We start from the raw sequence: 26,795 nt of genomic DNA on the forward strand, positions 1-26,795 counted from the left end.
ATATGCCCCTGTGTGTGGAATTGGCTGGCTGCACACACGCTCCCTGCTTCCCCTCTGCAACTGGCAGCTCCTGAAATCACAGGTTAGCCTCCAAGGCCCTTCCCTTCCTCCTACATCCCCTGGGGCCAGAGCCGTCCCGTTCTCGGTTGTACCATGCGACAGCAGGAACAGCCTGTTCTTTGCAGCTAATGCACAGTCCTAGGCTCATTGGGTAAGATCCTCAGCTGGTGGCAATCCACAAATTCAATGGAGTCGCGCTGATTTACACCGACTGGGGGCCCCTAGGTTTTAAGACCGGCATTCTGGAGAGAGCAAAGACACTGCTGGCAAAGCAATGTTGAGAGCTAAGGAAGACTGAGCCAATGGCTTTAGATACAGACTGGAAGCATTTTGGGGCAAAGATAGTCTTTTTGTTCTGTGTTTGTACAGCCCCTGGCACATTGGGCTCCTGGTCCATGACTGGGGCTGTGACGTGCTAATACAATACACATAATAATGTACATTGTGTGTCTAGAGATTTGTAAGGTTTTTTTAATGCCAGAAGGGACCACTGTGACCATCTACTCTGACCTGCTGCGTAACACCAGCCAGAGATTCCCACTCAGCAATTGCTGCGACGAGGAGAATTATTCTCCCCTGCCATATAAGTGACACTAACAAGCCCACAGTGGAATGAGAGCAAATCTTTTAGAAAAGACATCCAGCTTCGATGTTAAAGACTTCAGATGAAAGGATCTTAAATAACTCCAAGTCCCCCGGGTGGGTTTGATGTGTAGCTATGGAAAGTTTTAATCAAAGTTTTAATGGGGAAGTTGGAGCTGCATCTGTTCCACATGATACCAGTGGATTCTAGCTATCAGCATTCTAGGGCCGGTGGAAAAATGTCAAGTGAAATATTTTTCCCATCAGAAAATGGGGGTTTTGTCCAAAAATCTAGGGTTTTTTTTTTCTGAGGGGCAAGATCAATTTCGGGAGAATTTTCTGCGGGAAATCAACACAAAATGGTTAGTTTGGGGATGGGGTCTCCATTAATCTTTGCATCTGCCCACTGCAGTGTCTCATGGGAGTTGTAGTCGCAGGTCCCTCATGCGTCCATTTTCCCTGTAGGTCATGCTCCCTAGCTAGACTGCATCTCCCAGGATGCACCGTGGTCTTGCCTCTGAGTGGCCTCCGTGCATCATGGGGAAACAGAAACATGTCGACGTTTCTGACTCAAGGGTTTTTGGAACATTTCGTTCCAAAGTAAGTTCCAGTCTTTTGACCTTTTGTTCTGAAAACCAGTCCTATTAGATATTTAGCTGATCTGCATACTCATTTATGGATTTTTTTCCCCACCCAATATCCTTGTGAGACAGATGTTATCCCTATTTTGCAGATAGGGCATTGAGGCTTGGGGAGATATAAGTGACTTTGCTAAGGTCACACAAAGCGTCAGTGACCGAGCCAGGTCTCCTCTGCCCCTGCCCGGTGTTGTATCCATTATACCTACTAACCTTGCCCTTTGAAATGCAGCAGCTTCCAAATTAGCAGGCTCTTGCTGGAGGAGATTGTTGGAATGCGGTGTGTGTTACTCCACAAACACACAACTGACACAAACACACCTGCAGCCAGAAGAAAAAATGCCTGCTTTCGTGTGTACACATTCAGAGTGCGCTCACTCACACCTGCACACAACATAACGCACCATGCCCACACATTCAGCTGATGCACATGGGTGTGTACACTGATGCATACACAAAACCAATGCGCACACATGCAAAGAGCATACGCCATACATACGCACGACCAAAGCAGCCTTAGGTACCCATGCGCATCCAGTGTAGCTCCCCATAGCAAATTACAATAGCCGCATGTGGCGGGCTCGGGGGGCAGTGGTGAATGAGTTTGAGAGGTTGACGTTCTTTTCCCGTCTCAAATGGGGCTGAAACGTTGAAACCTCAAAAGAATTCACAAACTGAAAAAACGATTTGATGTTTTTCCCCTTGTTTCAGGTCAATCGAAAACTTTCACTCTGATCACGTTGAAGTGCTTGATTTAGATTTCAGCCTTTCTTCTTTAAACTTCTTTTCAGTAACATCAGCTTAGAGTTGGGACTGAAAAGTTGTTCTGTGCTGGAAAAATGGAATTTTTCCTTTGGAAAATGTCAGCGTTCTGAAACACTGACCGTTTGGTTGGTTTGTTTTTCCTCGGCATTATTTTCAAGCTGGGAAATTCGTTGCACCTGACCCTGTCTCGCTAACTGGCATTTTTGGGATGCCAAAACAATTCACTGAACAAGTCCCAACCAGCGCTAATCACTGCCCCTGCTGTCCAGCTGGGGAAACTGAGGCATGGGGCAGCTAAATGCCTTGCCTAAACTCAGGGGCAGAACCAGAATAAAACCCAGGTCTTCTGACTCCCAGCCTGCTGCTTTATCTCCTGGACAACATCCAGAGCCTGGTTGCCCCACTGGGCAATGCTGCCCATCAGAATCCATTTGTTTCTGGGGGGCATCTCCGCAGCTGGGCGGTGAAAGGGTTAAGACTGAATGTGGGTGGCTTTGTTTGAACCGCCCCCCTGCCAGTTGGCTCCCCGCAAGGGCTCATTAAGCTAGCCCTCTGCCCCCCCTGCCCAGGAAGATTAATAATTCAGGCAGACTCCTGAGAGCCAGTAGTCGCTCAGCTCTCCCCTCCCTCCCTCTCTCCTCCTCTTCTCTCTCTCTGCCTCTCCCCTCCCGTCTCCACCACTCACTGTGCAGCGGGGATGGAGCAGGGCTCAGGAGCTGTCTAACTCGGCTGGGGGACGGGGCGCAGGCTCACTTGCTGGGGAGCAGAGGGAGAGACCCTGCTGGCCTAAGCCAGTATTTGCCTGGGCTGGAAGAGGGGGGGGACCACGCTGCACGGTTCTCCCTGCGTTCAGTTCAGGGGGCAGAGAGAGACGTGGACTTGGAGACTCTCCTGGGAAGTGGGAGAGAGCGACGGTGCGATGGACCCCAAGGACCGCAAGAAGATCCAGTTCTCCGTCCCGGCGCCCCCCAGCCAGCTGGACCCCAGGGCAGTGGACATGGTAAGGGTAGCGTATCGGCGGGTTCATTTGGGATTGGGGGCCGCCGGGGCAGGGGGAGTTTACACAGCGGAGCAAATGCTGGGTCCTAGGGCTGGCGCCTGTTTGCTCGGGTCACATACGCGCCCGCACCCCCGACCAAACAGGCTCAGAGACATTCACTCACAGGTCCAGTCACACACACACCCAGACACACGTGAGGATACACAATTCACTCAGGTGGTCAGCCAGCCACTCGGGTACACTCGCACCTGCACACACTCGCCTAGCCATTTGCACACTCCCAGCCCTCCTGCACACCCACCCACAAAACCAGTGCAAACAAACTCACGCCCTAGGCCACTTGTGTGCGCCCCAGGTTCGTACGCACAGCCGTGCATTCACTAAAATGCCAGGGTGTGTGCACGCTGCATCCCTCACACACCCAATCATCCAGGACACCGGCATACTGAACCGCATACTCCGTCTAAAAATAATAAAAAAATCAAAGCCCACTCAGGTACGCACCCCGCACACCCAAGCTCGGCGCACACTCACATACACACGCATCCTTCACGCTCACACGCCAACGAGCAGCGGGCGGGATCCACTGCTGGTGTGAATCAGTGCGGCTATACTGACATCAATGGGGCTGATTTACACCAGTTGAGCATCAGACCCTATCTACAGAATGACCCCGAACCTGATCTCTGGTTAGCCAAGGGCTGAGCACATCGCCTTGAAAGCACCATGCCCCCATCAATGCCTTCCCGGCTCAGCTCTAACTCCATTTATGGAGAATGCGCCGAGCCAGGACTGTCCTCGAGCCGGTCAGCGGTCTAAGGCATCTGGGCATTAAATGGATGGAATTTCATAAAAGGCACCTTAGTCCCTTAGCAGCCAGGAGGGCAGAACCTGAGCTGTTTGCCTAACCATGCCCCTGGAGTGAGAACAGCCATTTGGGGGCTTGTCCGTCACCGCGCGGGGTTAAATCCGGCTGCAAAAACCTGCCCCAGCTGCACAGGTGAGCACAAGTTGTGTTTGTCAAGCCCCGGTGCCTCCAGACAGGCAGCACTGAGGACTGGATTTGCTGAATCCAGATGCGACTTGGATCCGGGTCCCCCCCACCAAGATCAGAAGGGTGGGGAGGGTGTCAGCTCAAAGTTTCCCCCCTATCTTGGGGGACCTGCTTACTGACTGACGGAGCTAGGTGGCTTTAGAGTGCCAAGCCGGGTCAGGAGAGATTACAGGCAGTGCATGCCAGGTAGGGTGCTGGAACAACTTGTAGAGTGCGGGGTACTGAGAACCACTGAACCAAACGGTAAAGCCTGGATATAATGGAATCCGCTTCAAGCCAGGGGGTGCGGCAGCCCCCCGCCCCACTCCCCGCACCCCTCGTTCCAGCACCTATGATGCCAGGTGCAATTTCACAAGTGAACCCGGTTCCGCTAGCACTGGTCAGCCTCGTGAATTGCACGTCTAGCCAATATATTCCCCCCTCCAGCCACATAATTGTACCTGCGCCAGCCGGCGTGTTACTCAAGAGGAGTGTGACCTCAGCGTTATCGGTCAAAAATGAAACCTGGTTTCCATTCTAGGCATGGAAGTAGTTTGACTCCTATATTTGGGGGGGGAGCTCCAGTCAGGCCAATGGGACAGCACGTGAATGGGGGAAATTCTGCACCTGCCCAAGGCTTGCAGTTTGGTGCAGGGGGCAATGCCCCCCCCCAGACTACGCCCAGAGTTCTAGGAGAAATTACATTCCCAGTGGCCTGTCACGTTATCATCTCATGGACTTCGGATGCCCCATGTGACCTGAGTTTAGGGGCCTCCATCTGGCAGACCTGTGTCCATGTGACAAATCGCACCCTTAGCACCAGTTGGCCCCCTTGTTAGCAGCCTCAACAGGGAGGCCAAAGGGCTAGAGAGACTGATTTCCCCTCCCTTCAAGTGGGGGCGCCAGCCAGGCCAGGGATGGGTCTACCATGGTGCTGCCAGCAGCTTGCCCTGATGCTGCCCCACCTGTGCCCCCCAGAATGGCCCCTGTAAGATGCACTCAGCTTTGATCTCACTTCCTCCAGGTGCTTGGCGCCACCAGCCTGGCCCCTGTGAGAGCCGGTCTCTCTCCCTTCATCCCGCTGGGCTGCCCGTCCGATCCTCTCCTACCAACTCCTCTCAAGGGTGTCCCTATGCTTAGACGCGTCCCTGCTTAATAAACTGGGGATGCGGAGACCTTGGTACATCCCCAGGTCCGAGCCCCTTACATCTCCTGTCTCACACTCACATACCCACGCTTGATCGTGTACATACACACCGATACACCACACACACACAGAGCACCCCCTCACACACGATCGCTTACACCCTGATACATACCAAGGCACACACCACTCAGCCACTCCCCCACAAAGCCAATGCACACGCACGCACAAGGTCACTTACACACAGATACTAACACCCAAACTTACACACCAGACACTCATGTAAAATCAATGCACACTTGTGCAAAGGAACACACTAGATCACTGTCAGACTCTCTCTCTCTCTCGCACTCCCCCCCTCCCCCAACAAGGGTGGTAGGATTGTCAGCCAGCCTGGCCAGCTCCAGGCATCCCAAAACCACAAGTCAAAGTCCCCCAAAAGATCACAAGATAGGCTAAAAAATCATGGTTTGTTTTTTTAACTAAACAAACTGGGGGTTCTTTTTATTTGCCTGCCGGTTTCTGAGACTTCCCCTGCGTCACGTTCCCCTGCTTTCCCCAGCAGCCACAGGGGCTGCAAAAGTCCTTATTTTTAAAAAATGAAATCGGAGATGTTCGTGAGTCCAAGGGCCGGGGCTGTCCAATGTCGAGAGAGAAAATCATGAGAGCTGGCTGCCCTGTGATCTTCAAAGGGCTCCCAGAGGACATGCAATGTCCAGGGCAGTGTGGCAGGGCTGGAAACCTGCTCCTAACCCTTGGGGAATCCCCAGTGGCTGTAGCTGTTGTGTGGCTTATAACCTGTAGAGGGTATATATGTGCAAGTCCAATGCCGCCCAATAGAGGGCGGTGATGATTCATACATTGTAAGGGTTTGGCTGCAGCTTTTTTGTACAGCTAGGTGGTGGACTAGAAGTTGTCTGGCTTAGGGTGATGGGTTAGAGGGCCAGTGGAGGGCTGGAGAGGGCACGTGATGGTGATGGGTTACTTGAGGGGCGCAGGATTTTATTATTTGTAGTACCGTAGCACCCAGGAAGCCTAGTCCTGGTCCAGGACCCTGTTGCGTTGGGTGCTGTGCAAACACACAATAAACAGATCATCTCTGTCCCCAAGGAGCTGGCAAGTGAATCATAACACAAGAGATGGGTTCAGATAGGGGAGCGCCAGGAAACAACGAGACAGCATTGGTCAGCACGGTCGGCTGCGATATCCGGGCCCCAGCGACCTAACCATTACCGTGTTCATGGGTGTCAGCACCAAGGATGTCAGAGGGAGCTTCCTGGCTGAGCATCCCACTGCCATGCCTTGAGTGGCCCCCGGTGCCATGTCCTGGGGGCCACAGCAATGGGTCTGATGGGCGAGGGGGGTAGTGGAGGAAGGGGAAACCTCTTCCCTGTGGGCCAGAACGAAGCGAGGTTGTGGGGGAAGGGAGCAAGGCTCCATCGCCTCTCTTCACCCCCACCCCCCATGGGGCAACAGAGAGATGCTCAAACCGTTCTCCCCGGTTTAGATCCGCCGCCGGAGGCCCACGCCCGCCATGCTCTTCCAGATGTCGGAGCACTCGTCCCCAGGTGAGTCCGCTCTGGAAGGGGGTCGTGGCCTCCATCCCAACTGAGGGGGACACGGCAGAGGGAGGTTTCCACAAAGGCAGGGACTCAGCCACCATCAGGGCCCTCATCGGCCTTTCTGGAGGGGAGGAGAGGGCTGCGGGGTGGGGGGAACCAGACCCATTGCCAGGTCACAGCTGGTGGTGGCTGGGTCTGAGGGCAGATCTCGTGGCCATCGCCAACTAGCTGAGGGGCAGCGGGGCAGGTGACTCCTTCCTGGTGAGAAGAGGGTTTGGGATTAAAGCCTGAGGATGCCCCACCCCAATGCCCCCTCCTGGTCCCAGGGGATCCCCCTTCCCTCCCAGCCTGGAGGGCAAATCCCAGATTAAGAGGCCTCGAGGGATGCCCGAGGTAGCTCTCGGTGCCCAGCAGAGGGTCTGGCTCTGGGCTGCTATGGCCTGGTGCCGCAGCCTTTGGGAAGCTCCATGGTGGTGCTGGCAGATGACTCTTCCCATTTTGGCACCTCCCTGCCTGGCGATCTCGCTGCAGCCTTGCCTGAGGCTGGCATGGGGCAATTCCCACCAGGCAGGGGAGTTCCCTGCCCAGAGGAAGCAGGGCAAAGGGTGGGGGGCAGCTCTGGCCTGGCCTTTGGGCCCCGAACCAAAGTGGCATTTGCCTTCCATTCTTAGCAGCTCTGGCCCCAAGCACCCAGAGACCTGGGCCCCTCTCTGACCAGGAGCGGGTGCCCCCTGCTGTCGTCCTGCTGCCCTGGCTTGTGCCCTGATTGTCTTTTTCTTCTTCCCTCCTCTCTCCCGCCCTCTCCCTCCTGCAGAAGAGGATTATTCCCCATACCAGGTCAGTGATGGGGCCCCGCCCGGAGGGAGCAGGGAGGATGGGCTGGCTGAATGGAGACGCAGTAAAACGATCAGCCCAGGCTCTGACCGGTATCGGCAGCCCCAGTCAGTTGGGAGGGTGGAGGTGGTGGCAACACGGATGCTGCAAAGACCCCTTCCTCCTGAGTGGTGCAACTGGCTGAGAATAGGCACAAACACGGCCTCGGGGGCATGGCCTGTCTCCAGAGAGACTCCTCCCAGTTCACCCTCTGGTGGAAAAACCTGCTACCCTGGCACTGCCCTCTTCCCCACAGCAGCTGGCAAGCTTGGGCGTGCGGGTCGGGGCATGGGAGACGTAGAGGGCACAGTCAGGCCTGTGGGGCATTGGCAGAGCTGTGGACTGGAACCGGGGGGGACCATGGGTCAGGGTGGAGGGGCATTGGCAGGGGAAGCTTGCGCTGGTCGTGTGTAGCTGCTGCTGTCGGTGGCGACCTTTCAGGAGCGCTGCAAGTCACCGCAGTTACTCAGCATTGATGAAGGGAGGAAACGTCAGGGCCCCGGCGCACGGCCTTGGGCCTTTTCCTCGCTCTTGTGAGGCCAGCATGACAGTGATAGGCTGCGCGGTGCAAAGTTACCTTGGAAGTTCCCAAACAACTTGAGCTGCCGCAAAGCCCAGCTCAATCCCCACGCTCCAGGAGCTCGCAGCGAGAGATTATCTCTGCCCACATTTTCCATGACTTCTCCTTGATCTCGAGTGAAATTAAATTCCTTAACGCACGCAAAGTGCTAAGCTGTAATGGAGGATGAAGTGAACAGGAGCCAGGAATCTGAAGCTTAGGAACTGGTTAAGGGTTTGGCTGCTCTTCAAGCCCCCTCCCGCCCCCCACGATGCAGAGAACTCTCAGTTCGTTACTGTAGCGGATTTGCGACTTATCTCGTAATTGCCGTGGACTTTCACCACCTTGCAGTGTACTAACAAAACCAGCCCCTTGCTGGCGGCCATGGACAGTGCCATATGGAACCTTTCACCTCCGTGTGGCCAGTTCAAATCCTGCCCCAGCTCGGTGACAGTGAATGAAACTTGTAACCATCCGATGGCTGTTTGACAACTTATGTGACATGAATGCTCTTGGCCTCAGCCCAGCTCCACCTAGCAAGGGGCACAAAGTGGCCTGTCTGAGGAGGGCATCCCACAACCTGCTCTCAGACACAGTCCACTCACATGAGTTAAGGAGTACTTGTGGCACCTTAGAGACTAACCAATTTATTTGAGCATAAGCTTTAGTGAGCTGTAGCCCACTATGTTATGTTATGCCATTATGTTATGCCATTATGTTCAAATAAATTTGTTAGTCTCTAAGGTGCCACAAGTCCTCCTTTCCTTTTTGCGAATACAGACTAACACGGCTACTACTCTGAAACCTGTCACATGAGTTAGAATCCAAACTCCCCCAGCCTCCCCCCAACCCCCTGACCACCGTCCCCACTCCTTGGAGTTTGGGGAATTGACAGTGAAGCAAAGTTCAGTTCAAACCCCTTTTCCTCAGGGCTGGCCGCTCCTAGGGCTCCTCCTCCAGGAATTCTCAGCCCACCCTCTAGATCCTCTCTCTCCAGAAAGCCCCACTTCTCTCCCACCCAGGTGGAGTAAGGAGCCAGTTGCTTCCGGGAGCGAGCAGAACTCTGCTCCGGACTGACGCACATTGGCAGTGTAGTGGGTGGTGGAGCTTGTGGTACCTCTGACCGCACTGTCCCTGTTCTCTGCAGAGAGGCACTCAGCTCCTCAGAGACGTTTAGGTGCCAAACTCCCAGTGCTTTAAGGGATAGTTAAATACCTGGGCAGTGTTGTCGCTGTATCAGTCCCAGGATATGAGAGACGAGGTGGGGGAGGGAATATCTTTTGTTGGACCAGCTTCTGTTGGTGAGAGAGGAGCTTTCAAGCCACCCTGAGCTCTCCTTCAGGCCCGGGGAAGGTACTCACAGGCTGTTAAGCACAAGGAGTTAATACATGTTGCAAGAAGCCATTCAGCATGAAGTGGGCAACTAACACCTCTGCAGTCTTTAAAGACCTGGACCTCAGTGTCTAGGCTGGTGGAGCCAGTGTTTTTCACCAGCCTCGAATCTGGGCCCAGGGCTTTGTTTTTAACGTGAGGCCCAGGGCCAAGGGGTGAGTGAGCCATTCGCAAAGTGGCGTGGAAATCCTCGCTCCACATTGTTCAAAAGTTTGTTTGCTCTGCTCAGTGCCCAAGGTTTGCTTTGGATTCCCTGCACTTTGCCCCTGCTCCCCACCACGCCACCCCACCTGGGGCCTCTGTGCTTAACAACCATCATCCAAGGTCTCCCAGGCAGCCTTTGTCCCTGCCAAGAGAGGGGCACCAGGCAGCGCATGTGGGTTCTCCCCATGATGAGCGGGGGAAGGCGGCAGAGCTGGGGCCTCTTTGGCTGGGACACCTGGGGGGCTGCTCGACTTGCTGTCCCAGCCCTGAGGTTGGCCCTTGATTCATAGACCCATGTTAACTGGAGACTCTCTTGATTGCTCTGCTCTGGTGCTGTTGACAATCCATTCTCCTCCCTTCCAGAGAACGCTGGGAGAGGGCCACCTGCTTAAAACAAAGAGGACCAACCCGTGTGTCTACACGCCTCCCTCTCTTAAAGGTACGTGTACTTTCATGTCATCCCTTGCAAAAAGAAAGCTTGGGAGCAGCAGTGAAATTCACCCCGCGCCGCGGGAGAGTGCAAAGTCCATGCATCACGTATGTCCCACTTCACCCACAATGTCACTGTATCACTCAAGTCCTGCTTCATCCCCTAGGGATGCGTGGCCGCCTTGTTGTCCTCTACACAGCTGTGTGTTTCATCCTCATTCACGCACCTCCTTGTTGATGGACACCTTATTGGTCTTCCATCAGTTTGGCACAGCGCATCTTGGTCAGTTTCACTTCCTGCTTCTAGCCAGTTTCACATTTCACTGCAGTGAGGTTAGGTTTCCAAAAGCTACAAGGGAAAAATTAAAATCCTTAAAGGCCACAAAATCCTTTGGATAATAACTTTGGGGCTTCAACTGCTGCTGCAGAGCCGGGCTAGCAGGGGGAGCTGGCACACTGTTTGGGGTTTTTTTTTCCCTCCTCTATATCCCATTAAAAATAGCCAGTCAGTTTTATTTTAAATGCCTCAGAGCTGAGGGGTGGTAATTGTGCAGCACTTTAAAAATGCTAAAAGCTCTACAGAGATCAAATAAGCCCAGCAGCAGCCTGAAGAGGGAGCAAAATAATTCCATCCCTGTTCTACAGGTAGGGAAACTGAGGCACAGAGAGGAGCAGTGACTTGCACTAGAGCCACACAGCAAGTCTGTGGCTCAGCTGGGCTTAGAATAGGAAGATCCTGGCGGCCAGACTCTTGTTCGCTCCACTAGTCCTGGCTCCCTCTTTATGGAGGCATTGTGTTTAAAAAAAAGACAGAGATTTAAACCCAGAATGTGTTCCCTCTATGATTCTGACAATTATATGGTCTGATCTTGCAGGTTAAAGAGCTGTGGTTTTCTCATAGGTTTGCCTATGGCCAAGCTGTCCTCATCAGCGAAAGAATGACCTTTATTGCCTTTTTTGAGGAATGGGCCAGCATATATTTTGTGCATTGCTGATGTCCCACTTAAGCCTTATTTTGAGATCTTTAAATGGGACTTAGATGGTACGTGAGGTTTGGGAAGGACCCTCTCTGCCGAGGTGAAGGTCTCTTGCTCCCTCCCAGGTTCTTTCCCATTATTATATTACAGGAGCTTGTAGAGGCCAGCCAGATTGAGCCCCGTCGCGTGAGGCTCTGTACGAACACAGAGCAAATTACTTCTTCTGTCTGATTTCAGTGGAGTTAACGGGCATGGCCCTGTTTTTTTTCAGCAAGTGTCCTTATCTGAGCTGTCAGATGTTGCCAGGTGGAAGAGTGTAATGAACCAACCCCACACCAAACTCAAATCTCTCATTAGCACCTTTTGATCTTAACGAGCCTCAATGGCAAAATCAAAGGGCCCGGTTCTCCACTCTCTCCCCCTCCCAGTGTAAATCAGGAGCGACCTGCCTGGAGCGGGTGGAGTTACACCAGCGTCAAAGCGACATGAATCAGGCCCAGCGTGTTCACTGACATGATCTATTTAAAGCCCTAATTTGACGCCGTGTGTGCGTTCGACAATCTGTCTGCGCTGCAGACGCTGCCAGGTATTTAAGGGTTCACTGCCACGCAGGGACCTCATGGCAGGGTGCGTGGTGAAGGGGCTGCCACAGCAGGGGGTGAGCTGCAGAGAGAGGGTCATCACTCTGCCTAGCTCGCCCCTTCTGACTGCCGTCCCTGTGATCTCAGTGCACAGGGCAGACCTCCTGGAGTTCAGGCTCACCCCCCCCCCCCGCAGGGTGGGCAAATGCAGCCACTCCCATGTTACAGATGGGGAAACTGAGGCCCGGAGCGGGGATATGAATGGTGAATAGTGGGGATGAGGAGTGGATTTAGGCAACATGCTTCTTGCTCTGCTACTTCTCCCGCTCCCTCTCTCACACTTACACAATCACACTGTTTCACTCCTGCACATACATACGTGCACACACGCTGTCTCGCTCTCGCACACACGTGCACTGCATCAAACTCACACACATGTGCACACACGCTCTGTACTGTACATAGCAATTTCCCATCAGCCGCTTGCTCCCACTTCATCTGCATGCACCTATTGTTCTCACCTGTCTCGATCACATCTCGGGTTCTGTGAAATCTGCCAGGACTCAGGCTCTGCTCTTCCTCCCCCGTGTTCCCTCCCAGCCCCCTGCTTTGTTCCCTCGCTGCCTCTGAAGGCACGTTGCCTCCCGCATGGCAGCGAGAGAGGGAAGGACCCAGATGGTGCTGGGGGGGCTGCGTTACCTGCTCCCTCAGCTGGAGCCGAGGCCCATGGGGCTATAGAGGGGGCTGTGATTAGAATCATAGAATCATAGAATATCAGGGTTGGAAGGGACCCCAGAAGGTCATCTAGTCCAACCCCCTGCTCGAAGCAGGACCAATTCCCAGTTAAATCATCCCAGCCAGGGCTTTGTCAAGCCTGACCTTAAAAACCTCTAAGGAAGGAGATTCTACCACCTCCCTAGGTAACGCATTCCAGTGTTTCATCACCCTCTTAGTGAAAAAGTTTTTCCTAATATCTAACCTAAACCTCCCCCACTGCAACTTGAGACCATTACTCCTCGTTCTGTCATCTGCTACCATTGAGAACAGTCTAGAGCCATCCTCTTTGGAACCCCCTTTCAGGTAGTTGAAAGCAGCTATCAGATCCCCCCTCATTCTTCTCTTCTGCAGGCTAAACAATCCCAGCTCCCTCAGCCTCTCATAAGTCATGTGTTCTAGACCCCTAATCATTTTTGTTGCCCTTCGCTGGACTCTCTCCAATTTATCCACATCCTTCTTGTAGTGTGGGGCCCAAAACTGGACACAGTACTCCAGATGAGGCCTCACCAATGTCGAATAGAGGGGAACGATCACGTCCCTCGATCTGCTGGCTATGCCCCTACTTATACATCCCAAAATGCCATTGGCCTTCTTGGCAACAAGGGCACACTGCTGGCTCATATCCAGCTTCTCGTCCACTGTCACCCCTAGGTCCTTTTCCGCAGAACTGCTGCCTAGCCATTCAGCCCCTAGTCTGTAGCGGTGCATTGGATTCTTCCATCCTAAGTGCAGGACCCTGCACTTATCCTTATTGAACCTCATCAGAGGGGGGAAGCGAGGGGGAAATCAGGCCCTGGGTCAATATCGCTCACAAAACGGGCATCCCAGAGGGAGCACTGGGTAGAGAAAGGCCCAGCCTGGATGATCCTGGGCCAGCAAAGGCCACACAACTTAGAAAAACCCCAAAGTGCCTTGGGCTTGGACCCTCAGCTGGTGTGAACCAGTGCGGCTCCGGCGCAGGGGTGCCCATTTACACCAGTGGAGGATCTAGCCCTGGATCTTGCTTTGTTTCAGCTCCACATGGTGAAATCCACTGAGGCCGGGACCAAGTCTCTCACACCCAAGATTTCTCTGGGACTTAAATGCCCCATGCTGTATGTGCCATGGGGCACGTCTACACTGCAGTCTGAGTCCCGGTCAGCTGACTCACAGAGGTCAGGCTGCAGGGCTGAAAATAGCAATGTGGACTTGCAGGCTTGGGCTGAAGCCCAGACTCTGGGACCCTCCCCGCATGGCAGTTTTATAGCCCTGCAGCCCAAGCCTGTGTCAGCTGACCTGGGCCAGCCATGGCCGTGCCATGGGTCTTTTACTGCTGTGCAGATGGACTCAAAGAGTCATAGGATTCATCAGAGTTGAAGGCGAGAAGGGACAATTGGTTCGTGTAGTCTGACCCCTTGTAAATTTCACCCAGTTACCCCTGTGCTGAGCCCAGGGACTTGTACACCTCCCCCCTAGAAGATTTACACCCTTGTGCCTTTAAAATGACCCACCCAAGGGCCAATTCTTCAGCTTCCTATGGCCCCTTTGATCTGTAAGCCCCGTGCCCCATGAATCATCCCCTTTCCACAGTCAGTTCTGGGAGCAGGATGGGGTGGCCAGGGGCAGGAGAAGGGATGGCCAGGGTGTTCCCATGCCCTGCTCCCCTGGGCGGCTCCAATGCCCATTGTACATGGGGGCTCAAAGCCCCTCTAACTCTGTCCAGGGCCAGAGCAGGCCCCAGGACTAGAGAGGCACATCACTCTCTCCCTTCGGTCCCAGGCCACACTCCATGCCAGCGCTGGGGTGAATCAGGGCCCAGGGGTCAGTGGAATGAAGAGAGGGTCAATATGGCCCAGCCCTTAGTACAGCAGGTGCTGTGATGGTCTGTCCCCGACTGGCCTTGGGGCATCCCAGCCAGCGTCGGGGAGCCCCGAGCAGCTGCCATGCTGATCGCTGGCCCTCCGGCCACTGATCCGCCCGCGCTGGCTTTGCTCCTGCCTCTCTGCTCCCATGCCGGCACTGGCTGGTTCCAAGGCCGGCCGGAGGGGGAGCTCCCGGCAGGCTCCTTTGTGCTGCCATCAAGGCTGGAGGAGGGTGCTCTCCCCCCACCTCCCTTTGCCATCACTCTTATCGCTCCCACTGAGCTTATCACTAAGTTCTCTGGCTCCTCTCCCAACCTCCCCCACTCCCCTTCAGTGCATTGGCGGCAGCTCAGGCCGCTGGACTGGCCTGCCGAGTTCGCTGCCTCGGAGCCAGTGGAGGCCGAAGTGTGGCCCGTGGGGCTCTCTGGCACAGCCTCCCACTCCTCTAATCTGGGGCGGGAGGGCAGCTGGGCCCAGCCCCCTATTCCCCCTGCGATCAGTCCTGCTTTACTGTTGGAACAAGCTAACCCGCGTGTTAAAGGGACAATGGCTTCAGGTCGCACCCTGCCCAGGTCCAGCTGGGATTTGGCCTCCTGGTTCCCCTGCCTCAGTTCCTAGGATCAAGTTTCCAAATAAATCAGCCCTAAATTGAGCAGTAGAGTCAGGGGGTTGAGACGCCTACACTGACCAGCCAAGAATAGAACCCAGGCCCCTGCTCTAACCACTGAACCATATTCCCTCTCAGAAATAGAAGCCAGTTGGGGCCCCCAACCCTATGATCCAACCACTAGACTGTATTCCCTCTCCCTGCCAGGAACAGAACTCAGCAGTCCTGACTGCCAGGAGGGCCCTGCTTTAACCAATGTACCCCACTTCCTCCTGCAGTTACAAACCAAGAAACCTGACTCCCTTGCCTCCTGCTGTAATCAACAGCCAGGAAGAGACCCCAGGAGTCCTGCCTCCCTGTCCCCCACTTTATCCCCAAATCCATATTTCCCCTCGGCTCAAAGCTGCCACAGCACTTGCATTTCAGACTGCTGTTTCTGAGTGCCCGTAACCAACTCTTTCCAGTCCTTTGTACCCAGCTCTTAGCTCACACAAAGCAAATGTTTCCTTGTTCTTCAGCCTTGGCAGGGATGTAGTCCTCAGCAAGGAATGTGACCAGCCTTGTTCGGGGAAACAAAACCAATCCGAGAGACAGAGACAATGGTCCACTGTTGACAGTGGCTTATTCCGTGGTGGTGTTTATAGCCACCTCCACTTCCTGCCAGTGACCCAGCACGCCCACTCTGCTGCATCTAGCCCTAATCCATTTATTTTTCATCCCTGAAATATACATTTAAACTGCCTTTTTTTTTTTTTTAAACAAAAGGCCCCATATCTGAGCTGAGCCCTGGGTTGTGTGGCAAGTTCTGCCCCCACCCCAGCTTCCCCAAAAAATTGGGTCAGCTTTCCCCACCTGCTGGGTTCTCAGCAGCCCCAATCGGGACCAGATTTTCAGCTTAGCTCATCTTGCACTGAAGCATCTCAGTAAGGACTCGGCCCCACACTGTGACCCCATGGCCAGATTGTCAAGTCAGTGGCGATCTCCGGCCCGAGAGAGCAGGTGCTGGCTCGGAGGGGGTGGAAATGCCATGCTGTTCGGACCGTCTCAAGGTCACTGCTAAAGCAGCAGGGTTTCTTGGGAGGGTGTGATGAGGAGCAGGCCGCAGAGGGTTTGTCTTCGCTGCAGCTGGGAGCGAATCGCCCAGGGCACGTAAGCAGACCCCTGCTAGCAGCGAGGCCGTTCCGGCTCGGGTTCTCACGCCGAGGGGGTGGGCTCAGAAGCCCAGGCACCTGCCTGAGCCGGAAGAGCCGCGCAGCTGAGGCCGCTGTGCTAGAGCGAGGCTGTCTGCCCGGGCCAGGAGGCTGGTTCCCAGCTGCCGTGTGAACGTTACCCAGCGCAGTACGGCGCTCTCTAGCCTAGGGTCACCCAGACGCAAACTCCCCGGGCTGGGAAGCTCGTGGACAGTGGCACTAGATCCCACGAGAAGCCAGATTTCCTGAAGGCTGCCACGCGGCTTGGAACCCTTCTGCACCGCCTCCGTTATCGCACCAAGGGCAGGCGGGTAGGATGGTCCTCACTTCATCCCGTGGTGGTGAAGGGGAGGAGGCGGAGGAAGACCCGGACCCGGTCAGCATGTCCAGTGATCAAAGCGCTGAGGCAGCGCCGGATTCATTTGAGGGAGGGAGGGCTTTGCCCCATGTGCCTTGTCTGTGTCACTGGCCCGGAAGCTAATTCCTCTTGCAAACCAGGGTGTGAGAGGCAGCGTGATCTGCTGACAGGACAATCATCCTGGTGGGAGCTGGGGCCCTATTAAGTTCCTTGGGGCTTCCCCACTTCACTTCCTGGCCAGGTTTTCCACTCTGGCTCCTTTGATGCTTCATGAGATACTGTGGAGCTCTTCAAGGGGGGCACTTGGGGTATGTCTCCAACCGGGGGTCTCATCGCCCAGGCTCCAGACAGAAACCAAAGGTCTCCACTGCAGTTGGACAGGCTTGCAGCCCGAGCCCTGCAAGCCCAGATCAGCTGACCCAGGCTGAGACTGGGTGCTGCTGCGGGTTTTTTAAACGCAGTAAACGCACTGTAGCCATCCGACCTCTGAGCTTTCATACGATCCCCAGGCAGGCTGGGGGAAGGTCGCAGGAAGCTGGGGCTGCAGCGTTGCAGGCTGCATTGTTATTCTGAAGCTGCGTGTCTCCACTCCACTGGTCGGTCCGTTAGCATGCTAGACGCGTCCGTCCGGAGCAAATGCACATGGGGGGGGGGGGGCGCTGAGTGTACCCAGGCACTGACATTTGTTGTTGTAGGGCTGCCCTGTGTTCTGCACTGAGCCTGCATACCCAGAGCTTTGCCATGGCCAGGTTGACAGGCAGACGTGCAGATTGTTTTAGCAGAGGGCTGATTTGTGCAGGGCTGGTGGGTCTCTACCATGCAACCAGGCCTCTCTGCTCCCAGGAGGAGTCTGCCGACTCCCCTGGGTCCGCTAGTCAGAGGAGAAACTGGGGCGTCCAGAAAGCAGCTCCGCAAACACACCCAGAGCGCAGGGAGGTCAGGCACTGACTCGTCTCTGAAGGTGCTGTCAGCACCTGTTAAGCCTACGACTCGGGGAACTGCCCTGCAATGACAAGCCAGTGCACATGGTCCTGCGCTTCGTAGCCACCCACAACAGCCAAGCAGTGGTCACATGGCGCAGCCCTTACAAGCAACCCTATAACAAGCCAGCCAGCGTGCATGGGTGATGGAGGGGGCAAAGCTGGTCGGGGAACAAACTTTAGGTTCACAGGTGGTGTTACTGTACCAGGATACACTGGTAATGTCTTTATAGATACTGGACTTGGTAACGTTCTCTCAGCAAGTGAAATCAGGATTAACTCCTCTGAAATCAGTGTGTAAACTTGGGCATAAAACTGATGTGAGTGAAAGAAGAATTAGGTCTGTATGGAGTACCGAGAGAAAGGTGAAGTAGTTAGAAGACAGGACTGGGAGCCAGGACTCCTAGGTTCTGTTCCAGCTCTAGCCACTGACTGGGTTTGAGCTCAGGTAAGTGACTGCCTCGCTCTGTGCCTCAGTTTCCCCCATCTGTGCAGCAGGGATAGCACTGATCTGCTGTGAGGGAGGCTGTGAATGTGATCTGGTGTTTGTGAAGAGCTTTGAGACCCTACAGTACAATACACACAGAGAGATCGCTGGTGGGGTGTGGCTCCCGTCTCTCGGATCCCTCTGCACTCTGGTGCCGGAGACAACAGGGGCTGGGTCGCCTGGAACCTGCACTGGCTGGACCCGGCTCCCACTGGCACGACTTGGCTCTTCTTCCCTCCTTGTGCATTCCAGCCATGCAGCGCATAGTGCAGTCGCACCTGGAGGCCAGCAGCGGCCTGGAGGACGAGGATGCTGCCGAGCAGGAGGACAGCTCCGAAGGGGAGGCCGAGGACGACAAGTCATGTGACCCAGACGACATCGACTCCGAGATCCCCGGCCCGTGTGAACTAGAGAGCAGCGTCGTTCCTGGTAAGAGAAATGCGGCATAAACAGCCACTTTGGGGGAGGTGAGGGGCAGGAGCAGCTGGTGCCCAGAGCACGTGCTGTAGGGCTGCAGGGGCGTGTGCAGGCAGCCAGGCGTCCCTCGAGTCGGCCCCACCAGGTTCCCCTTAGGGGCAGCTAGGTGTCCTGCAGCCTCCCAGGTCGGGTGCACCTTGCCACACAGTCGGTGCTGCACCTTGCCACACAGCAGTGTAACACAGCGGTGCCATTGTCCGGGAAGAGGGGTAATGGGAAGCCAGAGAGGGACGCTCAGGTCGTTAGATCTTCCCGAAGGAGGGGAGCCCAGAGCATGCGAAGCAGCGTGATCATGTCCTACGAGGACAGGCCTGGGAGCCAGGGAGACGGGCGTCTAGTCCTGGATCCCGTAAGGTTGGCGCTGTGTTTCAAACAGCCCCGGGTGAATGGTCCTTTACAAATAATGCAGCCAACAGACGTAGCCAATGGCTGGCGGCTGCTGCTGCACTCCTGTCACTGCTAGGCTTGGACTCAGGAGAGATGCTTTCCGGCTGACCCTGGGGAGCCGCTCGGTGCCTCAGTTTCTCCATGTGGGGACAGTGATAGATGCCAGCACAAATCACAGCTCTCTAGCTAGAAGGGTCGTCCCATTCGGAATCACAGTGATGGGAATCGCTGCTTTCCTCCCTGTGCTGAGTCCATCCCTGAGGTGCCTCGTGAAGGCTGAGGAGCCGTCCCTGAACCAGAGAGCGGGATGAATCATCAGGGGTAATTACCTGCAGGTTTAGACTCAGCGGGAGCTCCGGGATGACTCGTCCCACTCCTGGCTGCCATTGTTTGCTGGCCCCTCCAGGAGAGTTTGCATCTATTCTCCAGCTCAAAGGATGGCTGGGCATTTCCCAGGGCATCTTGCTGGCCTTGCTGTGCTGAGATTCCTGTTTGAGAGAAGGAGGTTTCCAAGCACAGTGCCCTGGTGCACTGGATCCCTGTGCAGGGCTCAGCTGTTTGGGTTCCCTAGGTTCTCAGATATCCCGGGGACGAGCACCACACAGACTCCAGCTGTGGTGGCAAGATGGGTGGGAACCCTGCGCCGTGCCCCCCGGTGCAGTCAGTGACACCAGTGCAAAGTGGCTCAGTGATGCTACCCAATCAGAACTGGGGGCAGAAGCTCAGAATAAGCTGGTCAAAGGCCCTGGGGTGGAACTCAGGAGCGCAGAGGGCAGACGGGGCTTTCTTGGCCATTTGTGGGAAGCAGGGGGTGGGCTGGGGGTTCTAACCTCTCTGAGCCCTGGAAGGAAGCGACCTGGGGGAAGGGGATTTGCTTTAGTCCAGGGCAGTTTTCCCTGGATCCGAGTCTGGAGGTCAAGGAGTTTGGAAGCAGGTGGGAGGCCTGCCAGCGTAGCAGGATTCTATTTAAAGGCCTCGTTATTCTCCCCTGTCCCCCCCGCCTTCCTCAGATCCCACTCGCTGGGGACCCGCTGCGCATACTAAAATATCCCTTCATTTAGCGCCTTTGCTGCTAGGGAGAAACCTGTAAATATTCCCCACTGCCTCCACGCATACGCTCCCTCCCTGGTACAATGAGCCGTCAGTCACCTAGGAAACCATCACTGTTGCTTGGCACGAAGGAGCGGTGAGCCTGGTGCCTTGGCATTCAATCAGAGACACACACCCACCCCAACCCACCCACCTGCTTTCCCTGCACCGTCCGGGGATGGCGAGATTCTCCCCCCCTCCCAGTTAAATTCAGTGGGGGGTGGGAATCATTGAGCTTCCTCATCCAGAATGGACCTGGGTCACGGTGGGGACGTTTATCTTGGCACTTTGGCATCTCAGCTCCCTTCCGCTCTGGGCAGCAAGAGCTGGGAAAGGCTGGTTCAGGGTTAGAGTCAAGTTCTTTGTTTCTTTTATAGTCCTGGGCTCCCACCCCACGCCACAGATCCATTGATGCTGCTCAGTTCTGACGCACATCCCCCTCTATCCCAGCCTTGGGCTCCCCCTGCCACAGCTCTGCCAATGCCCCCTCAGTCCTGCCCTGCAGCACCCTTCCCTTCCAGTCCTGGGTTCCCCATACGCACAGAGTGCTGGCAACACAAGGGTAGTGAAATCTGTGTAGGAATCTGTCATGTGCCCCTCCCCGAGCATCTGAGTGTCCATTTCAGATTTGTGTCCCAGTAGCAGTTAAAAGCCCTGGTCAGGATCGGGGCCCCAGGCGGCGAGGCCCTGCACAAACACTTGGGAAGACTTGGCACCTGTCCTAACTCCCAGCAAACTTACAGTCTAAGTAGACAAGTCAGGTATGAAGTCGGGGGGGAAGGGGGAGAGAAGGATATAATCAGACAGATACAATCTTATAGACATCGATACCTTTGCAATTAGCAACAGCCAGAGCACCAGCTGTCCCAATTTGCCCCTCCAGCCGTCGCCAATTGGCTGGTTTCTGATAGGCCGCATGGTTGCGGAGGCATCTGAAGGAAGGGAGGGTAGCAGCTGCAGAGGGTCCTCCCTGCGTTCTGTGATTTCCATCTATTACAGAGGTACCTAGAGGCCTCAGAGTGATCAGGGGCCCACGATGTAGGGAATTATATGTACCTATAGCGAGAAGCAGCCTCTGCCCCCCCATTACTTACTGTCTAAATAGAGGAGGTAAAGGATGGGAGGGGAAACTGAGACACAGAGTTGCCCTGAGGGCCCTGCCAGAACTCGGACCAGAGCACAGGCCTCCTGAGTCCCAACCCCCCAGGCGTAGCTACTAGACCGCCATGGCAGCATGAGGGAATGAGGAATCTGGCCCAATGGGGCTGTATCCTGACCTGGTGGCATCGGTCTAGGGCTGAGAGAGGCAGCCGATCTCCAGGCCCCGTTCAGTCCTTGGCTGCTCTGCTGTGGCTGAAGACAAAGGGGGATTAGCAGAGCCAGCTGCGGCAGGAGGAGATTTTTCCCCGGCGGGGACACCTGTCTTATTTGCAACAGGACCAAGAGCTGCCAACCTCACCCCACCAAAGGGCCATCAGAGGGCAGCAAGAGCGATCGGGCGTTGGGGTAGCAGACAGGGGCTGAACTGGGCTGAAATGGCCGGGGCCGGCAGGGCTGGGGAGGGACAGGATTTGTGCTCTGCAGACGGCGCGCCAGCCGCCCTGACCTTCGCTGGTTGCTCCCCAGATGGCTTATCTTGCTACTGTATTCGTTCCAGGAGCCCAGGCGATGAAGGAGCTGCCTCTGACACCTGAGGTACCAGCAGCCCGTCCCAAGCCAGTTCTGCCAAAACAGCACTCCGGTAAGGGAATGGCTCCCTCTTGTGAAAGGACGGGGAAGAGGGATTGTAAAAGAAGTACCATGGAAAGAAAGAAAACGGTTCCAGCCAAAACTGGGGAAACAGCTGACGCTGCTTTTCACAGGCTCTCACCCCTTCCCGAGTGTGCACACACATTCCCCGCCCTGCTGCTAAGCTCCAGAGGCGCTGGGAAGCTGGTGATTGCAGCGGAGAGAAATGTTTTCGGGAAGGAGGCACATGTCATCGCGGCGGGCGGCGTCTCTCACCTCGGGGAGACGGGCCTGGGGTTTCACGCCTGCGCTGGTGTCCAGGCTTCTTGCAAACACAACATCCAGAGGTTCTGGAGGGGGGCGGCAAGGCTGTTGTGTGGGGGGGGCAGGTGGAGCGTAGAAAGGTTGACGCTGCGGAACGCAGGCTGTCGAGCAGGTCTTGGAGGGAGAGAGAATCGCGGTGTCTGTCTGCATCCAGCCGCCGTAATAAAGGAAACCCCTTTGCATTCACTGCCCCAGAGTCCTCGCTCTCCCCTGCCACAACAGGTCATTGGTTTGGTTGGCACTGTTCTATTTGAAAGGGAGGTTGCCAAGAAAAAATTGAGGACCAGAATCTGCTGTCAGTTCCTCTGGGGTAAAACCAGAGAGACACTGATGGAGTTGCTCTGGATTTGCACTGGGGTAATTCACAACAGCCTCTGGCCCCTGCGTATGGTAACAAAATCAGATTCTGATCTCATTTCCATCCATGTAAATCTGGAGTAACTCCACTGAAGTCAATGGAATTACTCCAGATTTATGCTGGTTTAACTGAGATCAGCATTTGGCCCGATGTTTCCTTCTCTGGGTCACGACAAACCCCTTTGAGGATTAAAATGGAAAGCATCAAAAACGAAACCCCCAACCTTCATTTTAGTTTTTGTGGCTGGTGCCATTTTGACTTTTGTTGCCTTTTCTGACCTGTGCTGGCTCAGGCTGGTGAGGGCTAACAGCCCTGTCACACGGGCAGGGAGCAGCCCGCCCGGATTCCAGGAGTCACAGTTACACACACACAAGGAAACTAAGCTGATCAGTTTTACTTTCTGCTACTACTTTGGTTTCGCTTGGCAGCAGCAAGAGACAAAACCCAGCTGTGCTGTTGGGGTCTGGCTGCACTGCAGAGTTGGTAATCTAGCCCTGGTGTGAGCAGCAGCCAAGCCCCCGTTAATGGGTCCTCACTGATGGTGCTGCACTCCTGTGTGTGTTGCTAGGACTTCTCGGGGAGGAAGATCCCTTGGTTCTTTGTGTGCAGTAAGCTGGGCTGCTCTAGGATTCTTTGCCAGCCAGCCATGGAAAGAATTTGTCTGTCCTTCTGGGCACCTGGGGGGAATTGTGGGAAAACACTGGAGGACAATCAGCACTCAAGTGGTGTGGCCGGAGTTAACCCCTGGGTTAAACTAGAGCCCGGGGCTAACTCAGCCCCATCCTGGTCAGCTAGCCTGGGCTTAGAGCGTCTCCAAACCCAGGTCAGAGGGGGTTGGTGGGGAGAGGTTTGAGCTAAAACTTGGATAAGAGCCTGGGTTAACTGCAGTGAAGATAGACCCACCTGGGCGACAGGATTTTGTGTGGATAGGAGAGGGCTTGGGGATAACATCAGAGTTAACTCTGCAGTGACGACACCCTGGGTTTGCAAAACCTCCTTCAGCAGGAGTTTGCTTTGTGATTCTCAAACTGAAGGCGGTTCCCTTCTGGGTCCCATTTTCCCTTCCCCTTCAGCCCCCAAAGCTCTGTGTGTGGAGGGGCGAGTGTACCCATTGTTTTGGAGGTTAGCCCCTCTCAGCTTTCTGGCTCTCACAAACTAGCTAGTTCCCCTTGGATTTGGGTTCTTCACGCTGCAGGGAAGCGTGTTAACCCTATAAAGGGTGAGGGTGGTGTTTTCATTGACAGGGAAACAATAGAAGTCTGATCTCTCTCCATTCAAGGTGCTGCAACACCTCCAGTTTTAGGGAAAGCTGAACACTGAGGGCATAACCAACCTAGGGGGTGGTCTCACGCTGTGTGACACCATCGGCAGAGAGCCACAACCCACTTCCCCTGGGTGGGGGATCACTCAGATGGCACCAGTGTCCCATAGCTCTCAGACATGATTGTCCTAGCACTGGGTTCCTCCCAGCCTAGGGGACCTGATTCTCCAGGTGCTAATGCTGGGGCTAATCCAGTGCAGCTCCGTTGACTATAAAGGAGTCACTTCAGATTGATACCCGTGTAAATCGGAGAATCGCTCAGATATCTATCTGTGCTTTCCCCCAACCCCTGCCCCCTGAGTCGGGGCTCTCACTAGGCATTTGATCGCCCCTAATACTGTGCTGCTCAGGATCTAGCTGCTTAAGTGGTTGAGCCATCCTGATTTGTGCCTGGACACGGTAAGCATGTCCCACCGTTCAGCTTAGCTATGAGAGGGGAGCCCTTCCGTACCCCTGCAGGGCCATCACTCAGAGCACATGGAGTTGCGACAGGCATGTGGCCCCCTTGCCGCCTTGTTTATCCCCTTTGTTAATATTTCCAATGGAGAATTCTGTGCAACGCGTCTTGTTCTTTTTCTTCTTTGTTGCTGCCTCCCGAAAAGCCCCGGGAAATGAGACCAAGGCATTTGAACCCCGTATCTCTCCAGCTGTCATCAAATCACACAAAAGGAAAGGTAATCCGCCGGTGCGATAGACAACGGAGGATCAGTGGGGATTTGTTGCAGTGGGTGGGAGACCCAGCAATGCCTCCAAGGTTAAGGGTCAGTCAGCATCTCCATTATGTTTTCAGAGGAGGCACCTACCTGGCCTGGCACTAACCTGGGGCCCAGACTTTATCAGCCCTGGTTTTGGTCTCCCTTTGCATTTTTCTTGTTTGGGTTTTGCAGCATCAAGGCTAAAATTAGCACCATTTTCCAGCCCCCAACCCGAAGGCCAGGTGCCTACTACTAAGTCTTGTCAGAATAGCTAATGTTGTTCAGGGAGGTGGTCTTGCTATGCCCACAGAGAAACGCCATCTGCTGGCACAAGCTGCGTCTACACCGGGGGCGTTGCCAGGATGGCATTTGTAGCGTAGACAAGGCCTAAGGCAGGAGGGGCCTGATTTTCAGAGGGCATTGATCACCCGCAGCTCCCGTCGATTTGTCCATCTGACCTCTTCTTCCTCAGTAAGCTGGCCCCCAGGTGTCTCAGAAATCGAGATACCCCAAATCAGCGGCTTTTTGTGGCTGCAAATTAATCTGGCTTCCCAAGGTCTTTCATTAGCCTTCCCTGACTGAGTGTGTAGATTGGTGGGCTGACTGAGAGGAACTTTGGAGCCTTTGGTAGAGGAAACAAGGGGAAGGGTCTTTCCAGAGGATCCCAGTGTTAATTTTGGGGGAAGAAGGGCTTGGATCTGGATCAATAATCAGGATTTCACTGATTCATGGTGACATTTTAAAGCACTTGTCTGATTGTTGCATGAAGTCTGGAACCCTCCGTGCTGGGGGATGGACACTCCTAGAATTTGATTAACATGCTGGTGTTTACTCCTGGAAGGTGGCCAGAAAGTGTCCTTCGCTGGCGGGATAGCGGAACTCGGGGATGAGCTGAACTCACTTGCTGAATGGGAGAAACCTGAAGCTATTGAAGGAGACGGGCCCAAGGCCCAGGATCCGGATCCAGGGCAGGACAGTCCTTCCCCGAGCGGTAACGTCATGAGCCTGAGGAGCAAGAACAGGGGTGGGGTGTATGTTGTGTAGCAGGAGCAACCACAGAATTAATCAGGGCTGGATGCAGAGTCCATAAATAGAGCCAGTTAATGCAGAGCACATTGACGCTTCAGGGAGACCCGCTCCTTGGGCGGCTCTCAGAGAGCTTCACAGACATTCATTAAAGAAGCCTCATCTAACCCACAAACATGGGGTAAGCAAACGAAAATACAAGAGCCACATCCCCAGTGCTGAAATGCAGCCACCTCTGGGGTGAAACGTGGCTACTGTTTTAACAGCACATGGCAACTAACAGTTGGGAACACAAAGTGAAGGGGGAACCTGCATCCTGTTGAAACCGCATGGAGAAGCTTGGCTCAGCGGAAAGGTTTCCCCTGAGCTAGAGTTTGGCCACAACACTCTGGTTAACACCCAGACACTCACAAAAAGAGCCATGTGGCTTTTTAACAGCTACAAGCTGGGATCCCTGCCCCAGAGGTTCACTTGATGGGATCCATGGAATGGATTTTCCCCCTCTAATCATGCATTTGGATTGCAAATGGTAATTGTTTTGCAAATGACAGTGAGTGTTGGGGGAAGCAAGGTCCTCCCATTAGAGAAAGGGATCTCAGCCTGGGGCAGTTTGGAGAGCTGCATTCAGGATTATTGTCACCCCAGTAGGACAGTCACCCCAGTGTTAGGAAGTGGGGCACAGGCTGTCTGGCCCAATGGGAAGGACTTAGATCAGTGGTTGGGGGGTCAAGTTAGAGTCAGTAGGCAGCCGACGAGCCAGGGTCAGGGCCAGGTCTGCTAGCGAGCAGTCAGGGCTGTAGCCAGAAACGAGGCAAGGGCAGGAGTGAAGTGGGAATGGGCTGGAGGCAGATTGCGGGAGATAGGCAAGAGCTGAATCTGATGCAGCCGCAATGGGGAGCATGCACGGTTACTCAGACACCCCCCCGGGTCGCCTCCTGGCTGAAGCAGTGGGTGCGAGCCAATCAGGCGGCTGTACACCTTGGCCGTTCCGATAGGACTTCCTGCGGGGCCTGACCTTCCAGGACTGGCGAGGTGCTGCTTTGTCCATCTCCCTTGGTGGTGACAAGGGAGTGTCAGAGACCCGGGGCCCCAGCAGTCCCAGGCTCTAAGGACCTGCACCTCAGAGCCATAAACGAAGCACTCCTGTCAATGCAGGATCCGTGCAAACAAATAACCGCTGATCCCTGCCCTGGGGAGCTCACAATCTACAGCTTCTGCATTTTATTTTTTCCTTTTCCCCTCCCAAGAACACATCAAGGAGCGGAGACATGTTGGCTTTGCAGAGAGACCTCCGCGCTCTGTGAACGTAGAGAACTGCTCCACCACCTCCCCGCTGGGAGGCACCAGTTAG

The 26,795-nt window shown here is 54.8% G+C and overlaps 1 protein-coding gene across 1 annotated transcript; it reads left to right on the forward strand.

Annotated features, from left to right (window-relative positions):
* The first annotated feature begins 2,964 nt into the window (after positions 1-2,964).
* On the forward strand, positions 2,965-26,795 carry PPP1R1B (protein phosphatase 1 regulatory inhibitor subunit 1B). The gene is made up of 9 exons (XM_077806535.1): positions 2,965-3,045; positions 6,730-6,790; positions 7,599-7,621; positions 10,176-10,251; positions 18,292-18,468; positions 21,650-21,733; positions 24,326-24,397; positions 25,260-25,409; positions 26,692-26,795. The coding sequence occupies exons 1-9, from the start codon at positions 2,965-2,967 to the stop codon at positions 26,793-26,795; spliced, it is 828 nt and encodes a 275-aa protein (XP_077662661.1).

Source organism: Eretmochelys imbricata, chromosome 27, assembly GCF_965152235.1.
Source record: "Eretmochelys imbricata isolate rEreImb1 chromosome 27, rEreImb1.hap1, whole genome shotgun sequence".
NCBI classification, from domain to species: Eukaryota; Metazoa; Chordata; order Testudines; family Cheloniidae; genus Eretmochelys; species Eretmochelys imbricata.

What these genes read in the sequence shown, in the direction of transcription:
- PPP1R1B (XM_077806535.1), top strand. Translation starts at nt 2,965, where the DNA reads ATGGACCCCAAGGACCGCAAGAAGATCCAGTTCTCCGTCCCGGCGCCC. An exon ending in CACGCCTCCCTCTCTTAAAG is followed by an intron (nt 10,252 to 18,291) that starts GTACGTGTACTT and finishes TGTGCATTCCAG; the next exon opens with CCATGCAGCGCATAGTGCAG. An exon ending in CAAATCACACAAAAGGAAAG is followed by an intron (nt 24,398 to 25,259) that starts GTAATCCGCCGG and finishes TACTCCTGGAAG; the next exon opens with GTGGCCAGAAAGTGTCCTTC.